Below are 23,381 nucleotides of genomic sequence, written 5' to 3' on the forward strand. Positions count from 1 at the left end.
AGTCTAGGTAGATAGCTTTGGAAAATGGAGAGTCAAATGATTCTGCTGGGTGTAGAATGGGAAGGCTGAGACTGGGGAAAACAGGCGGATGAGTTTCCTGTTCTGATCCACTGAGTTTCCAGAGTCAACCCCAACGGCCCACACAAGCAGGCTACGCGTCAAACTGTCTCACAGGCGCATATAGTCCAAATTCTGTTTTTTAAAGAGGGGAGAGAATGTGTATCTGAAAGAATCCACTCTACAAAATAATCATTTACAAAGTCCTTTAACCCAAAGCTTCCTGTGCTAAAGACTCCTCCTTCCATCTCCCCTACCTCTCGCTGGAGATTTCAAATCACATTTCAGTTCCAATAAACAGGGGAAAACATTTCCAAACTGTTTACAGAAATGTCATTCTCCTGGTTAGGCACTGACCAGCTTCCCTTCTCGGGCATTCGGACACACTCCACTAGCAGGAGAAACACTAAGGTCCAGGGAGCGCTTGGCAATCCGTGAACTAAACAAGCTTTCAAAAGTGCTTAAATCAAACAAGGCTTTGAGAAATAAGTGGTCTTAGCCCAAGCTGCTTCGGGAGTGGATCTGGCTGTTTCGCTCACCTTCCTCCTGGAAAAGAGGGGTTTTTCCTCACACCCTTCCTTTATCCCTTTCAATTATGGTGCATATAGAAGGCACTCAATAAATACTCGTTGACTGATGGGAAAGAAAAAAGTGAAAACAGACTTTTGCACCCTTTCTCCCCCATCTCCCCTAGTGTTTGGCTGGAGCCAGTTGGGAGAGCGCTCTGCCCAGTCCCTCGGGGTCAGAGTATCAACCCAATGAATAAAGGGAAGTCCTTGATTTCCTTTCCTTCATCCCAGTCCACAAACATAGACTTGGGGAAGGGACATTACTGAAACTCAAGGCAGTCGTTGATTGGCCTAGTAGTTGTGTTGTATTGCTCGTCCTTTCTTCCTGCTCTTTAACTTATACTTCCCACTACCCACTTCAACTCTTCTCGGAAGCACCTGTTTCTTCTCTGAATTTCCTTTCAACAACCCCGTGTTCTTTTACTGGCCCTATTCCCTCCTTCCTCCACTTTTTAAACTGAAGGTAGGATTAGAGAGAATTGCTACAATATAGGAGAAGGAACTTCTAATGTTAAGAAGGAAATTTTGATGTAAAAGGAAGGAACTGAAGAACCCAGAACAGTTAGGAGGTTTCTGGGCTAACAACTAGTCTGGAGTAGGACTCCTCTTAGGTGTCCAAGAAGTTCGGGTGTGTGGGGTCCAGAAGATCTCAGGGGAGCAGAGCGGGCCATAGGGATGGACATCCAGGCTTGAGATAAACACTAGCCAAGGCAATCGACTCACTCAGCTGATAAGCTTTAAGGTCTCCAGTCTTCATTAGATCCCATGGCCGAACTTAGCTAGCATTACACTTTGTCCCAAAAGTTCTTTTCTGAGATTCATCCTTCCCTAGGGTCCCAGTTCTGTCAGACCATACGTTTATCCAAGAGGCAGCTAGATTCTTGGCCTCTGAGGAACGGTAGGAAGAGGCCAAGGACCAACCTGAACTGGGTTATAGACAGCATCTGTTCCTGTCTGACTCGCAGATTCCAGTCCTAGCACCTCTGCCCTGCTCCTTTCTCTCTTGCCCCAAATTCGCTCCCGTACACAGAATACAGGGCATCAGCTCTTTTTCGAAACCATAATTTTACTGTTTCAAAGAAACTTTATAACTTATTTACAAAGGTTTTTTTTTCCAGATACAAAGCAATAAGTTAACATTCTCAATATAAAACTAAACTTTGACATATAGAACACTAAACACAGTTGATTTCAATTGATCACATTTTCCAAATTTCACAAGTAAAATGTTAAGAATTCCATTTCACAAAGCATCATGTTTTACAGCCACACAAAACAGAACAAAAAAGGGCTAAATTTGTGCAACATGTTTACAGAACAATAATAATAATAATAATAATAATAACAATAATATGTACAGCGATTAGATCCTGCACTGGAGTATGTGCACGAAGATTTTTGATTGGCATTTTTCTGTGGCAAAGCCTCTGCAGATCGTTTTTAAAAGCTGCACTGTCTCAATTCGAAATCCATTCGAATAATTTCGCTTCGCCTCTCCTCCCTCTTTCTTCTTTTCCTCTCTCTCTCTCTCTCTCTCTCTCTCTCTCTCTCTCTCTCTCTCTCTCTCTCTCTCTCTCTCATTCTCTTTTTCTCTCTCCTTCACACACACACACACACACACACACACACACACACACACACACACACACACACCCCAAGAAAATTCAAATGTTTTGCACCCGAAACAATCAACTTCTCGAAGGATGAAATTGTATTCGATTATTTTCATTTTCTTTTCTCTCTCTCTCTCTCTCTCTCTCTCTCTCTCTCTCTCTCTCTCTCTCTCTCTCTCTCTCTCTCTCTCTCTCTCTTTTTTAAAATAACACTGAGTATATGGGGGGAGGGGAACGCAAATCATTCGGACCCAACCTCGCCACATCGCCAAAGTATAAAAGTTATTGTAAAAGTTAAAAATCACATCCTCATTATTTTCCCCCTTTTCGATTAAAGTAAACGGTGCTTTCAAACAGTGCACTTTGTAAGCCAAATATATTCACTAAGTGTCTAGCACTCAGATAGTGGTAGTTTAAGTCAATTTGTCAATAAATAAAATCCCTTCCCCTCCCTTTCCTCCCATCCCACCCCAGCAAACTACACATATGGATAGGCAGGGCACAGGAGAATGTCCGAATTTTTTCCCCCCAAACTATTACAAAGAGGGGGAAATTGAGGGGAAAGAGGTACTCCCTTTCCGTGCTCTCATTGCCATCAAAGAGGCTGTAAAGGTGGGGAGAACAAATGAAATGACTTATATTTGATCAGGGCACAGAGACAGAGAGAAAGAAGACGAGGAGACAGACAGGACAGAAAAGAGCGTGTTTCTACAAACATTGTTTTGTTTTGTTTTCTGATCGCCCCACAAAGCTGAGGGTCGAATTGTCTCCCTGCTCCTAGGCTGTCCTCCGGGTGATCTAACAGAGCTCAGAGGCAGCTTTCTTAGCTGTCAGCACATGGGAAACAACCCCGCATCACATCTGCGCTTGTTTGCGGCATGCCAGAATTTGGAGTGCCATCCAACCGAAGGCTCTCTCCGATCTGAAGAGGTCCAGTGCACTCTGTGGTCTTCCTGGAGACTGGTGCTTAGCAATGGTGGTTGGTGGTAGTGGTGGTTTGCATCCTTTATTTATGTTTTCCCTTCCTTGGCTCTCCCCTTCTTCTCCTCTGGACCCATAGTGCGTGTCAACCGGGGGTGGGCTGGACTAGGCTGGGCTGGGGAGACAAATGGGGACCCGGGTACTGGGTGGGGAGAGGTTGCAGGAAGGAAGCTGGGTTGGTTTGTTTTTGTAAATCACATGAGCTGAGGTTGCTGCATAGCTTCTTGATGGGCTGAAGGATACCACGACGTGTAGCTCGGAATGTAAGTGCCCGCGTTGCCAGTGGAGCTCTTACTGGAAGAGCTACTGGTGTTCCAGCCCGGGGGGACTGGAGGAGAGCTGGCGGACAGAGCCCTGCCATTAGCCAGGGCGCTGCTCTCAAGGGCAGCCCCTCCCTGCTTCATCAGTTTCTTGAATTTGGACCGCTTGTTCTGGAACCAGATTTTAACCTGCAAAACCAAATACCACAGATGTGACTTGGGACGAGAGTATAAGTGAAAGTGCACTTAAAGAAGAGATTTTATGACTAGAGAGGATGAGGAAAAATAAGCGAAGGGAAAGGGGAAAGAGGAACGTAGAAAGAGCAGTCCGGCCTTTCCTGCAAAGACTAGCAAAGTGACTTAGTCCAGAAGGCAGCGGCGCTTGTACTGAGAATAGAAGGAGATTCTCCGCACCTAATCCCTCCGCCTTAACTTTTAATGATGAAACCTGGGACGAGTCCGTAGGGCTAAGCAGCGGAAAAGAGGGAACACAGAGCGAACATTGGGTCCAGGGGGCGCGGCTGAGAATGGCAGCCACTGCTGAGAGCGAACGGCTTTTTTTTAAGAGAGAGAGAACAAATTTTAAGGGAGCAAAGATGGTGTGTGTGCATGTGTCGGGGGAGGGTATTGCTGAGGAGAGTCGAAGAGGAAAAGAGAGAGAGATCGAGGAAAAGAGAGAAAGATCGAAGAAAAGAAAGAATAAAAATATTTTCCTGCCTGAGGCAGAGCCGAGAACTGATCTCACATACTTTTCCATTATTTGTCGACTACGAGATACTGAGAATCCATGAATAGCTCTTCGAATTTCAATTAAAGCAATCGTTTAGAAAATAAAAAATAAAAAAACCAAAATGTGTGAAAAGGGCAGAAAATGTTTTAGGAAATTTATTTCGAATCCACGGCGTTCTCGTCTCACTGCTTTCTTTGCCCAGGGTGAGTTGGCTGAGAAGATGGTATTACGTTTGACATTTCTCTGGGCTCAAACCAATCATTGCTTTTGTGTTTGTTTGCTCCCCCCACCCCACCCCACCCCACCCCGCTCCAAATACCGGCCCGGGACATTCAAAACCAAGAATATCCCTAAATGATAGAGCTGCTGAGAGAAAGAATGCTTGCTGTTTCTCTCAGAGAAAATCTAAAATATGGCTAAGCAAAGTTATGCTGCTCCCCTGTTAGGATCATGTTAATTGTGTAGGATTGTGCCCTCGGGGTGAGGAGGAAAGTTCCCCCACTCCCACCAACAAAAAGGGAAAGAAAGAGGAGGAGGAGAAGGACTAGGAAGAAAAGAAGGGTGGCAGCGTCTTGATGCCAAAACGCTGAGTGATTAGCAACGCACTTCAAAGCCAAAGAAGGGATTAGAACCCGTCTCGTCTCTATTGTTCCGGTTGTTCGGGCACGTGCGGCCCCAGAGCCCCCGAAACAAAACCCAGCGAGGAAATCCTGCGGCTTCAATGATCAGAGTGGCCAGGAATCAATGTACGGCAGAGGATCATTGGTAAAAGGGGAGCCAAGACAGAAAGAGAGACAGAAAGGTGATATATAATATGATATTATATGTTTTCTATTCTATGTATATATGTGTACATGGGAGAGAAAAAAAAAAAAAAAAAAGCAAAGAGGGATGAAAAGAGGCCCGTGTGAGTGGTAGTAAAGGAGGATTCTCTCTTGTACCTGTGTCTGCGTGAGTCCCAGTGAGGCTGCGAGCTCCGCTCTTTCCGGCAGAGCTAGGTACTGAGTTTGCTGGAACCTCCTGTTCAAAGCCTGCAACTGCAAACTGGAATAAATAGTCCTGGGTTTGCGAATTTTTTTCCCCTTCCCATTGAAACGAACTTCCCCTCCTTCTACCACGGTGCTTTTCTCCGAGTCTGCTCCTGGAATAACAGCAAAGAAGAGGGGCAATCATTAATAGTAATAATGGTGATGGTAGTGGTAATGGTGATAATCACAACGATAATTAATAACAAGCAAAGAGAAGAACAGAAGCAGCAACGAGGTGGGGGGAGAAGTGGAGCAAGTGGAAAAGAGGTGGGGGGGGAAGGGAAAAAACTAGATCCAGTCCCTCTAACAAAGACTGGGGGGCTATTTCAGAAGCTTGGGTTCCTTCTCAGAGAAAGTTTGCTATTTTTACAGGCTGCAGTTTAGGTTTAATTACCCTTAATTGCATACATTGTTTATAGCGCTACGCAATAAATAATTACCAAGACTAATACGTGCACATCTGGGTTTCTGTTTTCCAGAGGGGCATTGTGTGCTCAGCACACGGAGCCGCCCAGAGACACAGCCAATTCGGGAGGACGAACGCTGGATGTATTCTTTTCTTGACGGTTATGAGTTTTAAATTTTTTCTTTGATAGGATATGGATGCATAGACTGATACCCGAAACCTCTCTTGCTCTCTCCCGCCCTCCCCCCTCCCTCTCCCTCTCTCTCTCTCTCTCTCTCTCTCTCTCTCTCTCTCTCTCTCTCTCTCTCTCTCTCTCTCTCTCTCTCTCTCTCTCTCTCTCTCTCTCTCTCTCTCTCTCTCTCTCTCTCTCTCCTCTCTCTTTCCTCACACCTCCTCCCCTCCCCTTCCTCCCTGTGGAAAGCCAAGTGCACATACCTGTCTCCTCTAACCGGGTTTGAGTCAGGCTGGAGCTGTTGGGATAGGATTGCACTGAACTGATGTAGGGATTAGACGAGTGGCTGCTGACGGAGTTGACATAGGGGTAGCCCAGCGGTCTGGAGAAGGATGAGGCCGTGCTGTAGGAGCTGTCGGGTTGCGAATGGCCAGCAGAATGTAAACAGTGCATGGAATAGTGTCCATGGGACATGGGAGAAGGAGACATTTGCTGGCTGGGCGGCCCAAACTCCATAAAGACAGCCTTGCCCGACACGGGGCTGTTGAGGCTTTCTGGCATAGTAGTCATGGTCATTTCTTCTCGCTGGGTCTGGGTGTGGGTCTCTCTCCTCTGCTTTCCTTTTTGGGGTCTCTGTGTTTCTCAGGACAGGAAGGAACCCAATTTAAGCGGAACAGGGATTTTCACTTTCCATTCATAAGAAAATGGAGTTTGTCTCTTTGAAAAGTCTAAGCATGATGCTGCCGAGCTCCCCAAACTCGCCTCAAAGCTTTGACTCAGCCAAGGTCATGAATATTCATGAGCTGGCGGATCTGATTGGTCCGCCGTCTTGCATAATCGCCTGGGATTGGTCCGAGGTGCTTTGGCTCGGCTGGACTAGAGGGAGCGAAGCAAACAGGACTTGGGAGAGATGCGTCCCCGCGCCCCTGCGAGTGAACATCTGCAATAGAGCAACACTACGGGGCTCACAATGCGGCGGCGACAGGCGCCAGAGCGGAGAGAGTTTACAACCCCTCCAACGCTCCCCCCTCTAACTTCTTTACCCCCTCTTTTTCTTCTTCCTCCTCCCTCAGAGCGTCTTCTTCCCAAGAAGCCAACCAGCAACTTCCCTCCCCCCCCCAGCCAGCCCGCCCCCCTCACTGGGGGACCCCGGGTGCTACAGCTTGTAGCAGCCGCCACGCTTGCACAACCTCCTCCACCTCCTTTGGTCTTCTGGGCCCCCAGCCTAAAGGGGGGGGACGAGATGGGGGGCAGCCTGCAGTCTCCTGACTGGCCTCACTACTTCCCCAATTCGCGCTTCCCCTGGACCGCAACATCTTAGGCGCCACTCCTAGACATTTCTGGGACTAAGTGCTTAGCAGAGAGACGGAGGGAAAAGCGCCTCCTTCCACTCTAAATCACGCTTACTTCTTTCTCCAGTCTCTTGTTGCCCCTTCGAATGCATCTACTTATCGCCTGTTTTCCGCTTTTTCTCCCTTCCCCAAGCGGTTCACCTTCCCCTTTTCTTGGTGACCCTTTCCTCCTCCCCACTTCTCCCAATCCAAGACACACACACAATTGCTCACTCCACCGGCGCTCCTCCGCTCACCAGGAACAGCTCGCATCTCTCCAGCCTCGGCTCCTCGGGTGCGCTGAGGTTGTGGTTGATCTGATTAGAATGCTGCTCCCTATGAGAGAAGTGGACCCACGCTTTTCCTCCCAGGAAAAGAGGCTGCATCCCCTCTCCTCCCCCCTCCCAATACATATATACTCTTTAGCCTCCTTCCTTTCCTTCCCTTTATCCCGCTCCACCGCCGCCTTTTCCCTCCCCTCATTCCCCTTCCCACCTCATTCCCCTTCCCTTATGGGCTTGTTGGCAAAGGGCTAGTTTTCAGCGCACCAGGGGAGCAGCCAGAAACCAGAGCATGGGCTGAATCAGCAGGGGCCAGAGAAAGCTGAATGGTGGCTGGAAGGTGGAATTTCTTCGTCTCTCTGAGGAGGGCTTGTTAAAGTAAAGGGTGTTGTTACCTGTGCGAAGGGGGAGCGCTCTCCCGCACGCAAAAACAGGGAACAAATCGGTGTAAGTCGGCACATGTCCGTGTGCGGACACATGTCTCCATTTACTCCCTGCAGTCTTCCACATGTATAGGGCTCGCTCGGCCTCCAAACTCGGTTAGAAACCCGAATGAACCAGGGCGGGGGTGGGGGATATGGGTGGGGAAAGGTGTAGGAAGATATTAGCTAAGACCCTGTGCTACTGCCCAGGATGTGGTCCCGGATTAGGATTTCTAGGAGAGGCGGTGAAAATGGAATCTGGGTGGGCAAAAGAGTGGATGGCTAGTAGAAGTGAGAAGGCCCTCCAGTCCGGTTCCGAAGCCTAAGATACAGACAGCAATTCGCACCTTCCCCCGGCAGCAAACCATACGCCACAAAAATACACACACACACTCACACAAAACAACTGGCGCAGAGTCACAGGCATGCTGACAACGTTGGGCTGCAGGATCCCAATCCCGCCAACCCCACGGTGAATCCCAAATTACTTTGTTAGATAATTAGAAAGTGTTGATAATTATTTCTTTCATAATTTAGTGGTGTGACGGTAACAGGGAAATGATCTTGTGAAAGTTCACACGTGCAGATGTATTAGTTACTGATTCATTTGATTAAATGCTAGTCTCAAGTGCTCTGATCCACAGCTGAAGGCGGCCCCATTAGCATAACACTGATGTTTAATTTTCATACGCATAATTAGCCATATATTTAACACTAATAGCAACATGCAGCCTTTCAGCGTTAAACAGCCTGGGATTTGATCTGGCCTGAGCTGAACCTTCTCCGTTACACCTTAGCCTGTCTAGGGTGCGCAGTTATCACAGGACCAAATCTATGTAATCAAGCACATTTTGGCAAAGAGAGAACACCAATAAAAATGAACATTCAAAACAAATTACATTGGTGATGTCGTTACAGATATTAGTGGAGGGGGCTTCTCTCTTTTTTAACTTCTGCAGCAGCGGCTGCAGTCGCCGCTGTTGCTGCTGCTGTTGGAATTTTTCTCTCTGGGTCTAGGACACTAGGCTGGGGGCAGAAATATGTCAGGAAGCGTGGTTGGAGCAAAAATAAAAACGGGGGGGGGGGAAGAAATCTTCCAAACCAATAATGTATTTGCCAACGTTAAAAAGATTTTTTTTTTTTTTTTAAATCTCTGAACCACACGGTGATGCTTTGTAGCAAGAACCAGCTAATGACTGCAACCTGACAGCTCCCGGAGCCTGTGGGTTCTTCCTGATTTAGTTAGTAGTTACTCTCGTGATTTTAATTGCTCCTTCCTAGAGCTTGTTTCACGCTTGTTTTGGGGTGGGCCCGGTAAAAGTTCACTTCTCTTCCCCAACCGCGGATCAGTGGTGGTAGTGGTAACGAGATGGGGAATGATGCCTGCCATTCCCCCCAGCATGAACTCCGCTCTGGCAATCAGGTCTCCCCTGCGTGCTGCCTTCCTGAGCCGTGGCCATGTAAGTGATCACTTAAGGCGGGTTCGTTTTCGGGAAGAAGCAGGGGTTGGGGGCCCCCAAAGCAGGAGGAGATTTGGAATAAGGAAGGGGGTTACTGAGACACTAAGGTGAAAGCATGTCAACAAACTAAAGTGATTTGTTTGAGAGATTTATTAAGAAAGCTGTCCGATAGAAAGGAACAGGCAAGAACGTGAACCTAACTAGCAAAAGCAGGTCAAGGATCCTTTTGAATTACTCTTATTTGCATCTGGACAAGGGACTAAAGGCAGAGAGCTGCAGTCAGCATTATGGTTTGCAAATGTGATGCCTTAGACTGATTCCGTGTAAACAAAGCCAACTCAGAATCCTTCCAGCTGTAGGCTGGTTCCACAAGAAAAAAAAGAAAAGAAAAAAAAAAAAAACCTAACCAAAAAAAAAACCAAAAAACAACCTAACTAGATTAGCTTTATACTGTAATGCCGAATTTTTCGGCAAATTGTGGGAATGCTTATGTATGAATGTGCTTATCTGGTGTACCTCTGCATTTATTTACACCTAGAAAGAGACGTATCCGTGTATAAATCTGAGTAAAGGCAGCGGACAGTAAGACCGAGTACACTGCACAGACTCAGTTATCTTATTGAGCTATTTCTCCCCTTCCCCCGCTCCCGGCTGTCACCAACTTCGCAGGATTTTATCTATCATCCATAAACCTTAAAGGAACAATCCCTCTTCCCATTCTCTTTCCTACTGAGCGTAACACCTGTTCTAAAATGCCTGGATTTGCTAAGTCTCTGCATGTCAAAACTTTGATAGGACAGTCCCTTTCCTCCAGTTTCACAAATAATGAAGTTGAACTTGTTTTGAAATTCACCAAGAAACAGTAAAGATACCTTTGCAGAAAGTTGTAGCTATGTGTTTGACTATATCCAGATGCAAAGTGAAATAATTTCAAAAGGATTTAAAGTTGATCTTAACAATTATTTATAAATAATCTGGCATGAAATGGGGTAGTATGGTGACTAGCAAAGGAAATACTTTTCAAATTGTCATACTAATTTGAATCTGAAAGTCCATTCTACTATACAGAATGTAGTTGGGTTAAATTATTTTTGTTGGTTTGAGGTTTGTTTATTTTTGGGTTTGGGGATGTGTGTGTATTTGAATCGGTCATATCTGTTTTTCAAACTTTAGCAATAACCTTTGTAATTAGGATTATAAATGTAGATCATAAATATAATCACCTCGTTATAATTGTTACATAAACAGCTTGTTACCACAGCAGTTGGTAGAATCCTGCAGCCCTAATAAAAATGATTCTCAGATAACCCCAGAGTCAATAGATCCTAAACCGAGATGTCGGACTAATCTCCAGCAATCCGATTATCCTTTGAAGAAAGAGAAATCATGCTTTTGGCAAGCGTCCCCGAACATCGAAATGGCCCTGGTGCTCTTAGGAGACCGCATTGTTCTGTGCCACCCCAGGAGCGTTCTAACGCTTCTCCACTTCCTTGTCACAATTCTTTCTGGTTGTAGGAACCCTGGGTCAGCCTCCTGCAAATTCTTTACTGCACTTTTGTTAAACTTCAAACTCCTCGATTTTTTTCCTACTCTTTCTTCGCTAGAATACCAAATAAAACTGTGAACAGGCCGCCTCTAAAGAAGCAGCCTCTTGTCCATAGAATTAATTAGTATCCATGGTTTCAGACAACCAAAATGTGCTTGTACCAGGGCTTGCAATGCAGAGGGAAACCATATATCCAGGTAACAATGCAAATGCCTCCTTGAAAAGGGGATGTTTTCAATAGGCAGCATACCCCTCATTTGTCTCTCATGCCCTTCCCAGTCTAAGTCTGAATTTGCTAGAAAACGGGATCTTCTACTGATTCCACTTTACATGGCTTCAACATCAGTATTAATGACTGGCTTTCCTATCAAAGTTGCAGCCATGCAAGGCAAAATTCACACACACACACACACACACACACACACACACACACACACACACACACACACTTTTGTTTATCAAGTTTCTTTAGAAAAAAAGTATATACATTTCTCTTATTAAAAAAAAAAATCCTCCCCCCTCCCCCGCAATCGATTGGATTCCCAATTGGTGTGTTAAGTTCAAGGCCTCGAAGTCCCATAAGAAGACTGGTGGAATCTGGATAGCTAGATGAGAAGGGGGCAAGGAAAAACTTTTGGATTTGGGATTTGGTTTTCTAAGACATTAGGTCTTTAAAAGGATACAGGGTCTATGCAAGGGGAGTCCGTGAAGTGAGAGATTAGTCCCTTAAGACAAAGCAAAAGTCAAACCCAATAGCCACCATCCGCGTAATTTCCACCCGATCCCCCACCCCCAAACCAGCTTTTCAGATACCATCTAGCCCTTCCACCTTGCCAGAAACCCGTTAGCCCCGCCAGTCAGAAGTAATTTCATCACTCAGAAGAGACTTACACAGGAAGGGGTAACCCTTAGTCTGGGGAAATGGATGGTCTAGATTTTATGGACAAAAATATACACATATATGTAAAATGAGGCACTGTATCCTCCCCAGTAGCAATTTGGCTCGAATAGTTCGAGATAGGTTGTTTGTCCAAGTTTTTATTCGAAGGGAGTCCGAGCCCTATTTAAATTTTGAATTCAAAGTTCTGCTCTTTTGGTAAGGATAGACTTCGGCTAGGAGGGAGCAGGGGTCTAAGGCTCCTCGGGGGTACTATGGGTACTCTTGTAGATCCTTCTTTAAGGGGACTGGGAAAAGGAAAGAAGAAATTAAGTGGCAGACGAGATAAGTTGCTGCTTTATAAGTCCTACTGAAATAGCTAGGCTTCATCCGCACAGCCAAGGGAATCATTTGGAACAAACTCCTCCATTTATCAGGAATTATTTTTTCCTTTCGAAATTTGGTTGACAACAATAAACAACTCCCAAACGAACCATACCCTAACTCCACCTAAAGCCGATTGATATACTAGACCACAATGGCAATAGGAAAAGTGCTAAGATTCTGTCACTTCCTTGGGTGGGAAGGGAGTTTTCTCTTTTAAAAAATTTCTTACCCAAGAAAATTCACAATTAGAAGTAATTCTTTTCTTATTGTGTGCACTCAAATATGTATTGTTATTGCTATTTAAAAAATTCAAACACTTATACCTTACCCCAAACTATGGGGGGATAATTATTTGCAACATGGACACTATTTTAAATAGAAAATCTTTTACTAGCACAGATTCAATTGGAGGAAATGCTGGTTAATTACAAAGTAGAATGAATCTCCTTCAGGGAGTCCTCTCCTAACCAGGGACACTCGTCAGTTCCCCGTTTCTTTCCAATGGAATTTGAGACTGCAGACAGGAAAGTGTCAGGCTGATTCCTTTTTATCCGGAATTAGGAGGGAGAAAGGCAAGTTCCGTGGAACCTGACACTCCTCAACCCTCTAAGGAATGGTCTTCAAAACTTTCCACTATAATCCCTTCACCCAATAATCAAATTAGTTTTCAGAAGACTCTAGATACCGAGGCTGGTTTTTCTCCTGGATTTGCCTTAATTGTGTCTTCTTAAAAACTCTCCAAATGGATTTCTAAGCCTTTTAGAGGATCGCCGTCCCCAAGAACTCCGCAGCTCTTAAGGTTCTTCAAGCAGTTTGGTGAGGATTTCAGCTCCTCCAGATGTAATTACGATGGTATGTTCAAACTGCGCTGATCTGAAATACACATTTAACAATTAGGAAGTAGTTATGTAGGTTAGCAGCAGTGAGACCTTACCCCAAAATTTCTGGTTGAAAGCTGAGGAATTTGAAATAAAACAAAGAAGTGAAAGGATCGAGTTAAACACCTTTTATTATCTGTAGAGACCACAGTCCATTCATCCTCCAGGACCTTAAATTCAGGGGATCCCTCCACGATGATTGGCTCTGTAATGGGAAAAAAATTACTTCATTGACCTCATCAAATCTTTGTCAAACACTGTTAGGGTTCATTATCAAAAGATTTATAAAAAGGTTTATCTTCCAAGTACTTCCCCACTACCTCATGTTGTCATCTTGTAAGGTTTCTTTAATTGGAGTTTTGCTTTCACATTAAACTACCAACTAAACAGTGGGAAGAAGAAACATTAAGGCATTTAAACATGTATGAAGTTACCCGTTTCATTTTTTTTAGAGGGCATTTTAATCAAGCCTTAATTAAGACCCTGTGGATAATCACCACCAAAACGCAGGCCCTTCTTATACACATCAAACAGTTTAAAAATATTTGAATTTTTAAAATATGCTCAAAATGTTCATTAATCAGCAAAATAACAATTTTCTTATTTTCCTCTAATTGCTTTGCCATTAAGTCACACTTAGGGGGAAAAACAGTACTTTTCTATAACTGTGCATGGGTGAGAGATTTAACTGCTATTAAACAAGCAGAAAATACACTGACATAAGGCATTTGTGGCCATGGAGAAACAAAAAAAAACGAGAGAGCAGACACAAGCCATCCAAGGGTTAAGGGAAAAAATGAGGGTTACAAACATTTCATACTCATAACACGACACTGGAAAGGGACTTAGATGTTGAAGGCTGCCGTTTCCAAAATGGGCCGGGGAAATGTCTGAATGAGGGAGATGGGTCTCAAAGCAATTGGATTTAACAAGATTTACTAAGGAAGAGCCTTCTCTCCTTAGGCAGATGAGTGGCTTTGCTCTGGGCCAGTTAGTGGCCTCCAGGTGCAATGGAGGCTAAGCAGAGAGACACAACATGCAGAAGAAAACCCGTGAGGAGCGAGGTCTGGGATTTCAAATATGTGGTAGAGACTAACCTATAGTAAATGCCATCCCCTCTTCCATCAACAAATCACTGTCGTTTGCTACAAAAGAAAAACATAGGGAGGGGGAGGGAAGAATGAGAGAAAGAGAAACATAATTAGGAATTTAGGCCACTTACTCAAAAAGCAACATTGCACATGTGCATCGAAAAACATTTATTTTGTTTCGAGGGGAATTTAAATTTAGAAGGTTGAGAGAATCTGTTGAAATGTTGAGAAAAAATATCCTTCAAAGTAAAGTCACCTCCAAAGACATAGCTATCTACCAGGCCTAAGGCCCAGTCCCACCCAAGATCCAGGACAAATCTAGAAGTCACGGTTATAGGAAAGAGAATGGTTTGGCTTAGGTAAACTTGAAGCCGACTTGCATTCATTCCAGTGTCAAGTTCAACCCTTTCTGGAAGGTTCGAAAACCCTGCCTGCATTGTATCTTCACCCCCATCTCCCCACCAGCCAAAGAAAGACACAGAGCAATTCTGTAGTGAAAAAGGGGAGGGGAGAAAACACCTCCACAAAAGTTGGCTCCAGCCAAAGAGTGGAGTGGGGGTGGGCAGAGTCTATCAGGATTTCCAATAGTGAGGGTGGGGTAGAGAATGGAGGAGGGAATGACCCATGTGGTCATCACCTTGAGAAATAATGATTTCCAGGTGTTGGCTGAGGGAAGACTGGGTTGGAGAGTGATATTGTAGGGGACTTCTCAACAGCAGCATCAGGAGGACTTTGGGAATACCTAGCCAGGGAATTTCTATAGCCTTTTTGCTACCCAGCTCCCTTCTACAAATCTCAGATACTGGATATGTGAGTTAGGGCACTGTTGCAGGGTGCAATTAAGGAGAAAGAAACTCAGTGCTTAGCCAAGTATGGGTTCTGAACTACTCGGTTACACTAGCACAATTTCTTCCAGATGGTTAATTCCAGTAAATTGATTTGAAAGGCTATCTTAAAAAAAAAAATCACAATACAGCACCAAGGTACTGTTACTTTCTCCCCCACATTACTCTGCCCTTCCATGAGAAGTTGTGACTAGAGAGCTGGCACTGGATGGCTTAAGGTAGGGTATTTTGTGGATGTAGAAATCCCTTAAAGATTGGGGGGCAGATTCCTTGATGCTCACAGGTGATTTGGGGGGAAGGGAAAGCTACCTTGATGCTCACATGTGATTTCCTCATCCTCTCCGGCGCCCTAAGTCTAGACAAATCTCAAGGCCAGAAGTGAATTTTCTTTTTGTATATGTGAATTCTTTTATAACTATACCCATATATTTCTCACTCTTACTTTTGCTCCCACCCTCCTTTACACCTATCAGTCTTACCCAAAACACTACTTCCTTTCCTCACTCCCACCTTCCCTCAACATAACTCTACTTCTCCTTACTATCCGCCCCTTTCATCTCTGCTACATTGGAGGGCATACACTACCTACTGGCAGTGAGAAGCAAGGGGTGATAAAGGAACATGAGGGAGGGAGGAGAGGTGGGTTACAACCTAGAACTCACTAAAAAGGTAGGTACATGCTGTTAAATACATCAGCTGTCAGCACTGTGTAGGATGTAATGAAGTTTAACCACAACAGTCAGCAGTTTAAAAAGGGGGAAGAAAAAGAAAAACAGAAAACAGTCATATGAGCATGCTGGGATATTGATATAGTAGAGTTTTGTTTTTATCATGGGTAACTTTTTTAAAGAAAAATATTCCCCTCTGCCTTCTAACCAAGCACTCTTGAGGAGAAACATAAAGCAAAAAATAAACCTTTTTTTAAGATTGAAAAACTACAAGACACTACTCCAGTAACATAATGTGATGTTAAGAGTAAGTGGGATTTCATGGGTGTGCAGTTTGGGGTTTTGGTGGTATTTTTTTTTTAATTCTGCAAGTTAAAAGATGTTAAAAATGAATTGTCTATAGGTCCGCAGCTTCTGGGGCAAAATGGTCTTACAACACTTCTATTCTGCTAAGTTTCCCCTAAGTTAATTTACTTACCATGATGCCAAATTTCTGGGTGTCCATGAAAGTAGGATCCTATTCCATGCCCAACAAAGTGAGGACAGACTTGCAATCCATTTTCACAGGTTATTCGACTTTAAAAGTAACCAAACATGAGATGTATTATTTTTACAGATGTGGAGGGCAATCATTTTAGTGCACTCTTGTCAAACATGGCCACTTAGAAAATCTTCTGAAGTTTAAAAAAAATAACCATTTTCATTAGTCAGGTAATAACATTAATGTTGCTTCAGTATGCTTGAATAAATTTAACCCCCTGCCTTGTTTGGAAAGTAGAAACATAAACACACACACACACACACACACACACACACACACACACACACACCCCATAGGCACTATGGTTTGTTCCCCACTATTTAATTCAGCATAGCTTTAAATGAGGCTTATTTTAACTTCTAAGCATTTGTAATAAAGCTAGATATTGAGTGCATATATTGGTTATGCAGATAGAATTCAGAATACAAAAATCTACATTCCTTTTGTCTGGGATTCACTAAAAGACTACATAAGTCATTGCTGGTTTGAAGAAAACAAATAGAAAAGAAATATAAATTGGAAAATGTTTTGACTCTTCACCTACCTGATTCTTTTCATTCTAATCTCTTCCCAAGAATTATATATTTTGCAAAGAGGCAGGTCATATCTAGTCAAATCTTTTTTGTCAGTATTCTCATAAACATACCCACACCATGTGATCATCTAGGAACTCTACTTGATCTTATATAATTTACAAAACTAATAGAAAATACATAATCATAGAATATATTAAACCAAACAGCACTATTCATTGAAGATGAGTAGCTTACACACATGTATATGCTTTGGACTGCATTTACTTTAGACTAAGTATATGAACTGCATTCAAACCAAAAAAAAAAAAAAAAAAAAAAAAAACTTCATCTTAAAAGGGTGAAAAGCCATGTTTTTAAATCAAATGGACACACTTATTTCTGTGAGTACTGGAAAGATAAGTACTTATACACCTTCCATTAACTACTTATATTTTCATGCTGATGAAGGGCTTTGTGGCACATTCAGAACATTTACTCTGCATGAATCATGTCCAGAGGATTTAGAGGCACTACAATTATAGTCCTTGCTAGTGCCATGGGACAAAGACCCAAATCAAAGTTTCAAATGAACTGTTGGTGTTGTCTTATCATACAAATAGTGCTTTTGAGCTAAAATCTTCATATCTTTGGCAAAATCACTGTCTCAAGACATTTTCATCCTTCATCTTCTGACTTTTCTTTAAGACACTGAGTTAGACTCAAAGTTTCTTAATTATCTATTCTGAAGTCAATGTGGCTATTTTACTAGTTGTGCAATTCTTTTGGATCTTTTCTCTCATTCAAGTATAATTTTATTCTAAGAGATAACAGAAGAATATAAGGTAGAATTTACAGTATGGGGCTAAAGGATTATGAAAACTTTATAAACTTTACTGTATGTTTTATATTTTACATTTTGGTCAAATAAGCCTTAGCACAATTAAAAAATTTTTCCAACACTGGATTTGCAAAACTATTAAGTCACTGCTACATATAAAGAGAGGGAGGAGAGAGATTGTAAAAATAATACAAGGACCAAATATTTTAAAATAAATACACTTTACTGGAATTCAGATATTTTTGTCTGGCCCCTACTAACACATCTCAGTGAGGGTTACTGTCCTTGACAAAGCATTCTTCATTTTGCAGATAAAAAAAAAAACAACAAAGAAGTTGAGAGGAGTTTTTTGCTGGACAGGGAAATAATTTGCTGTTGTTTTTCAGTAGTATTTACCCTTTGATTCCATTTGGGATTTTCTTATCAAAAAATACTAGAGTGGTTTACTATTTTCTTCTCCAGCTCATTTTAAGACAAGGAAACTGAAATAAATAGGATTAAATGACTTGATCAGGGTCACATAGATAGTATCTGAAGCCACATTTGAACTCAGGAAAATGAATCTTCCTTGATTTTAGGCCTGGCACTCTATCCATTATAGCACCATCTAGCTGTGCAATATAGCCCTAAAGATGTTAATCTGGGACTCTATTCCAACTTTCCTGATTCCATAATCAGGGTTTTCCATACTACATCATGGTCAAGTGAGAAGCAATAGCTAATGTTCTGGATTTGCAGTTGGGAAATCTGGGTCTGTACCTGATCTCGGATTATTAGCTATATAATCATGAACCAATCATTCAACTTCTGTAAATTACAGTTTCCTCATCTGTAAAATGGGGATAATAATAATGGAACTCCTCCCCTCAAAAGGTGGTAGTGAGCAAAGTTCTCTAAAACCTTAAGTTAAAGCATTGTAGAAATATGAGTGATTCTACCTTTAGGTATATATTTTCTAGTAAGACATATCAGAAGGGATGATACCTTCCTCTCACAGTCTGACATTATTTTGTATTTTTTGGCATACATCTTCTATTTAGTTATCTGTTGTTTTCTTCCAGTTATAAGGTAAACTCTCTAAGCACAGGATTTTTTCCCCTGTTTTGATTCAATTTTATTTTGGTCTTTGTATTCACATGATCTAGCAAAAGGCTTGATACATTAGAAAGACTTAAATTTCTGTTAAATTATGGTATTTTTTCTCCACTACCCTTCTTATCCTCCTCCTCTCCCCTAACACAACAACAAAACCTGATGGTTCAGGGTCTCGAATGCTTGGCTTGCAACACTTCCAAATTTTAAGAATGTATTAAAAGAAAAAAAAATGAAAAAGAGAGTCAAGTATGTTCATTTCTAAAGAAGCAGCATGTGAATTGTGAAATAGTCTTTAAGCTATCTTCTGCTGTTCATAAGAGATGATGGGCATACCTAGCTGGCCAAACCATACTGAATTTATCTTTTTATAACAATTCATCCTTTTGATTCTACTAGAATGTTTAATTCTAGCATTATCACAGAATATAAGCTTCATGGATTCTTGAGGCCAAAGGAATACAAATATGAACGGAAAGAGAAAGAACAGAAAAAGTATTATTGACTTCTTTGACGAATACCATCTACTCTGCCTCATCCCCAGGGACTATTAATTGGAGGGGAACTAGTATATGCTTCTGAGGGATTGGGATTTAGTATTTATATTTAGTATTTTTATTCAGTTCCTAGAGACAAAGGAGAAAAAAAAAACCTCAATAACAATATGTGATGAGTGTTTAAAATGACTACTTCCAACAATCTGAGAATACTTACTAATAGATCACATGGCTATTTGCCCCCCCCCCTTTTTTTGATAATTTGGAAATCTCACACACACAGACAATATAGGGTTTATAAATGGAGAATCTCATTCATATTAGCACTAAAACAAATTATGTAACCCTGTTTGGCATGGAAAGATCCAGTGTGTGAGTGTACTACTTCTAACCAGTTTATTCAGAATGAAGATGGCAATGCTAACAACACTGAGATGGAAAATCAGGTGCAATTCCTTTGTGGTACCAGAAGTGGCAGTGCCAGGATCTATTTCAATGCAAGGATGCTTCTCTTGCCCTGGACAGTGAAGTATCACATCTATTACACTATCGATGGAAGTCTGCCTTTGTTGATTTTAAGCTGTCAGCACAAGCTTTTCCATGGTTATTTTCTCTGATTTAAAAGAAAATGGGGAGGGGAAAATATTACCTATGTACTTGGAAGGATAATTTCTATCTGAAAATATTCTAAGCAAATAATAATTTGATATTCTTCATATATGAAGAGTGGGGGTGAGGATAAAGGAAAGGAGAGATTATAATAGGGCTTTATACATTTTATTTTTTTAAATTTATTTTAAATTAAATACATGTTACATATGTGGGATTTAACATATATTTCTACCATGTTTAACATATATTGGAATATTTGCCATCTAGGGGAGGGCCTGGGGGAAAAGGGGAAATTGGAACACAGGCTTTTGCAAGGGCTAATGTTGAAGAATTGCCAATGCATTTTGAAAAATAAAAAGCTTTAATAAAATAAATAGATAAATTAAATAAATGTTACTATGTCATATTTTTAAAGTTAGTTTCTAGCTTCAAATGTCTGACTAGAAGAATTTCATCTCATGATAATTTTCTTTAGTCTAATTCTCTTTGAAAAACAGTTCATAGTCAATTAAAATGGTGTTTCCTGGGGGTGGGGTTGAGAAGAAGTAAGGCTAGGCTTATTTAATAGCTTTCATTTACACTTTTAAGGTTGCAAATGCATTTTCCAAATGGATGAAGGAATAATAAATGTATGGTTATACTCATTCCAAGAAAAAAAAAGAATGCATGTGGTTATAGATTTAATGATTTTTTCTCACAAGCTTTCAGACAATACTAACCCCTATACTGATCAAAGTTTTTCATTTATATATGTTTTTGAAATGCTTGACAGTACCTGATTTGGTAAGTTACAGGATACCACCTGAAAAATTTAAAATACTTTTATATTAAGTATGTGTTTCTGACTGAAGGAATGTACAAGTCCTGGGGACCCTTTAATAACAAGTAATGTTTAAGTATAATTAGTAATATTTTTGAAAACTGACAATTGTTTTTTTGAAAGAATGCTACTTTTTTGTTTCAAACTGGAACACAAATTACTGTATTTTTCTTACAATACTGTTGAACTTTTATTTGAGGTTTTCTGTTTCTGAAAAGCAGACATGATGGATTGAAATAAAAGATAATTTATTGCAATGCTTACTTTCAAGTGCAGAGAGAAGCAGTGTAATTGTAATTTACAGTAGCTGTCAAGGAAAATCTATCACAGATGACATTAAAATGACTTATTTTGCCTGAGCCAGTTATTGTTTAAATGTGCATAATCTCATAGAAACAGATTATTTTTTAAAATCTGCTTTATATTGTTCTAAATTAATATCAAAACATATACTTATGAGTTAAACATTTAAAAACCATTTATTGAGACTTTGATCATGGAATTTACACCTATGACTATGAATTAGTTTTACTGAACTGTAAAATATTTGGAATGCACAAAACTGTATCTTTACAACATTCTTAGAAATACAAGTCTATCTACAAATGATAACATTTTCAAGCAAGTTGTTCAGGGCAATGAGTTAGTACCATTAATGTCTCTAACAAAGGTATATTTGTCAATGTTTTCTTGTTTTATCCATTAATACTAGAGAATTATTATTCTACATTTCTCACAGAATTTCAAAGCTTATCCTAGTATTGAAGACTCTATGTATAACATATAATATAGTTGTTAAAAAAAACAAATTCATGGTCTTCAGGTAAATCATGGTATGTATCATCTGATCACTTGTGGAGGGGGAAAGGTATGCTAAAGATGAAGAATGCTTCTTAGCAAGCCTGAGTTGAAAGGTTTATAAACCTTCAGATTGTAATGGTTCCAAGTTCTTTTTTTTGGCTATGGATGCTACCTGTTTTTAGGTGTACTGTTATTCTTAAAATGTTGCTTGCATATGAAAAGGCAAAATAATAGCTATCCAAAAACATTATGCTTCAACAAACCAGGGCAAACATTTATCAGAATAATTTTAGGGGGGTTCTTTCCTAAATGGCACATATAATGCATTTAAATAATAAAAGTGTACTGAGGTAAAAGTAAAAAGTTCATCCTCTATTATTTTTCATATACTTTTGTGAATGTACTTGCAATACTTGATGTGGTTTTCAAAGAAGCCTGGGCATGCAAATTCATAGTCTGAGAAAACTGACCTTTGCATCCAGAAAGCTAAAAATCCAATGTCACTTTCAATTCTACTCTTCCTTTTTTTTTATATAGCTAGAATTAATGTAGTGAATATGTAATGAAATGCATTATCCTGCATGGAGATTTATCAGATTTTCCAATTGAATGCCATGCTTTGCTAGTGCTAGCTGGAGTTCACCTGCATGTTGGTGTGGCGTGTGGCTCTTTTTTGTAAAGAGTTAAGTCGTACACAAAAAAAGGGAACAAAGGTCAGCACCCAGCCGCCACTTGAATGTGAGATTTTTCTTTTTATTCCCCTTGATGTATACTAGGCTCTGTGTTATTAGTCTTAATGATGGAAAATTGTAGTGTTGATACAAATCTTTTTTTCAAAGTAGTAGGCGGGAGCTCCATTTGTTAGTAAGTTTTTTTGTGACTAAAAGCCACGGACAGTACATTTATGTAGCAGTAAAAGGCCTAGATGCTCTTTCCATAGCAGAGCTAATTATTCCTACTGTGACCTTACTGATCTACCCTGTTCCTAGTACATCTCATCTGCACGCCTGTTCCTCTGTGTAGATGGTGTCAGAGAATATGAAAAACCCTATAATGAAACCATTTTCATGATGGAGAAAGGCTACCGGAGTTGCACTTGCTACAAAGAGGCTCAATTATATGAGTAATTGTGATAATTTTCTACATTCATAGCCTTCAATGGGGAAAAAAGAATGAGAGCCACAAAGGAAAATTACTTTAACAAGAAAGTACAGAGAGTAAAAATGGAAGAAGAGACAAAAAGGGAGAAAAAATAACCAGAAAAAAAGTTTAAAAAATAGATCTGGAGGGAGGAATAGCAAGACAGGGAGAACAACAGAAATGCTCAAAAAGCCTATGTGCAGCTGTGTTGCACAATTAAATTGAATTTTTTTTTCTGCAGTTGATGAATGTGACTACTGCAAATGTGCCTCTGTAGTTAGCTATCATTTGTTGTTCCGTGACAGGAAAAGGATAATTACCTCTCAGAGAGAATCAAAGGCTGACATGCCCTTTAGACACAGCCATGAATGCAGAGCTCGATAGAATGCCTGAATAAGAATCTAGTGTTCTATGCCCCCTTCTACTGAAGAATAAATTTGGTTAAAATGCAAGAGTACCACCAGTAAATTTGTTGAACCCTAGGTGTTCACAAATATGAGGTGCATCTATCGACTCATCCCATTTGCAAAAATAAAACTGCATTTTGAATTCATTTCTATTATATTCATGGACAGTAAGATAGTGAGATATGCATTAAATTTCTTTTCCCAGTAGGGGTCTGATTCAACATTTCCTAGGCAAGAACAGAAAGACACTATCCTTTTTTTCCCAGGCTAGTTAGCCTATAATTTAAAACTGTCAAAAACACAATTTTGTTCAAAGTCTTCAATAAAAGCTTCTCAGATATAACCCAAAGAGATTTTACTAAAGTTTGATGTAGACTCTGTTACAATATTTTAAAATCTATAAATACATATAACTGATATCTTACCACTTTTTTCTTAAATATTTGAAGGCTCACAAACAAACAAACAAAAAAAAGATAGCATCTTTCCAAAGTGACGAAGCCTTTCATGTTTTAG

The 23,381-nt window shown here is 41.0% G+C and overlaps 2 protein-coding genes across 3 annotated transcripts in view; both read right to left on the reverse strand.

Moving 5' to 3' along the window:
• Window positions 1-2,384: 2,384 nt before the first annotated feature.
• On the reverse strand, window positions 2,385-6,392 carry DLX1 (distal-less homeobox 1). Its single transcript, XM_074303124.1, has 3 exons — window positions 6,080-6,392; window positions 5,152-5,351; window positions 2,385-3,669 (listed from the first exon to the last, which is right to left on the reverse strand). Exons 1-3 carry the CDS (start codon window positions 6,390-6,392, stop codon window positions 3,415-3,417), a joined length of 768 nt encoding a protein of 255 aa, XP_074159225.1. The 3' UTR covers window positions 2,385-3,414.
• Window positions 6,393-12,489: 6,097 nt separating this feature from the next.
• The window catches only part of METAP1D (methionyl aminopeptidase type 1D, mitochondrial), an 89,645-nt gene continuing 78,753 nt past the window's right edge, over window positions 12,490-23,381 (reverse strand). For both annotated transcript variants that reach the window (XM_074303122.1, XM_074303123.1), the window contains 4 exons: window positions 16,081-16,178; window positions 14,096-14,143; window positions 13,125-13,203; window positions 12,490-12,993 (listed from right to left, as the gene is read on the reverse strand). In XM_074303122.1, coding sequence (XP_074159223.1) covers window positions 12,915-12,993; window positions 13,125-13,203; window positions 14,096-14,143; window positions 16,081-16,178 — 304 coding nt within the window. In that variant the 3' untranslated portion in view covers window positions 12,490-12,914. The remainder of the gene's footprint in view (window positions 12,994-13,124; window positions 13,204-14,095; window positions 14,144-16,080; window positions 16,179-23,381) is intronic.

The sequence above is a fragment of the Sminthopsis crassicaudata genome, chromosome 3, assembly GCF_048593235.1.
Source record: "Sminthopsis crassicaudata isolate SCR6 chromosome 3, ASM4859323v1, whole genome shotgun sequence".
Lineage (NCBI taxonomy): Eukaryota > Metazoa > Chordata > Mammalia > Dasyuromorphia > Dasyuridae > Sminthopsis > Sminthopsis crassicaudata.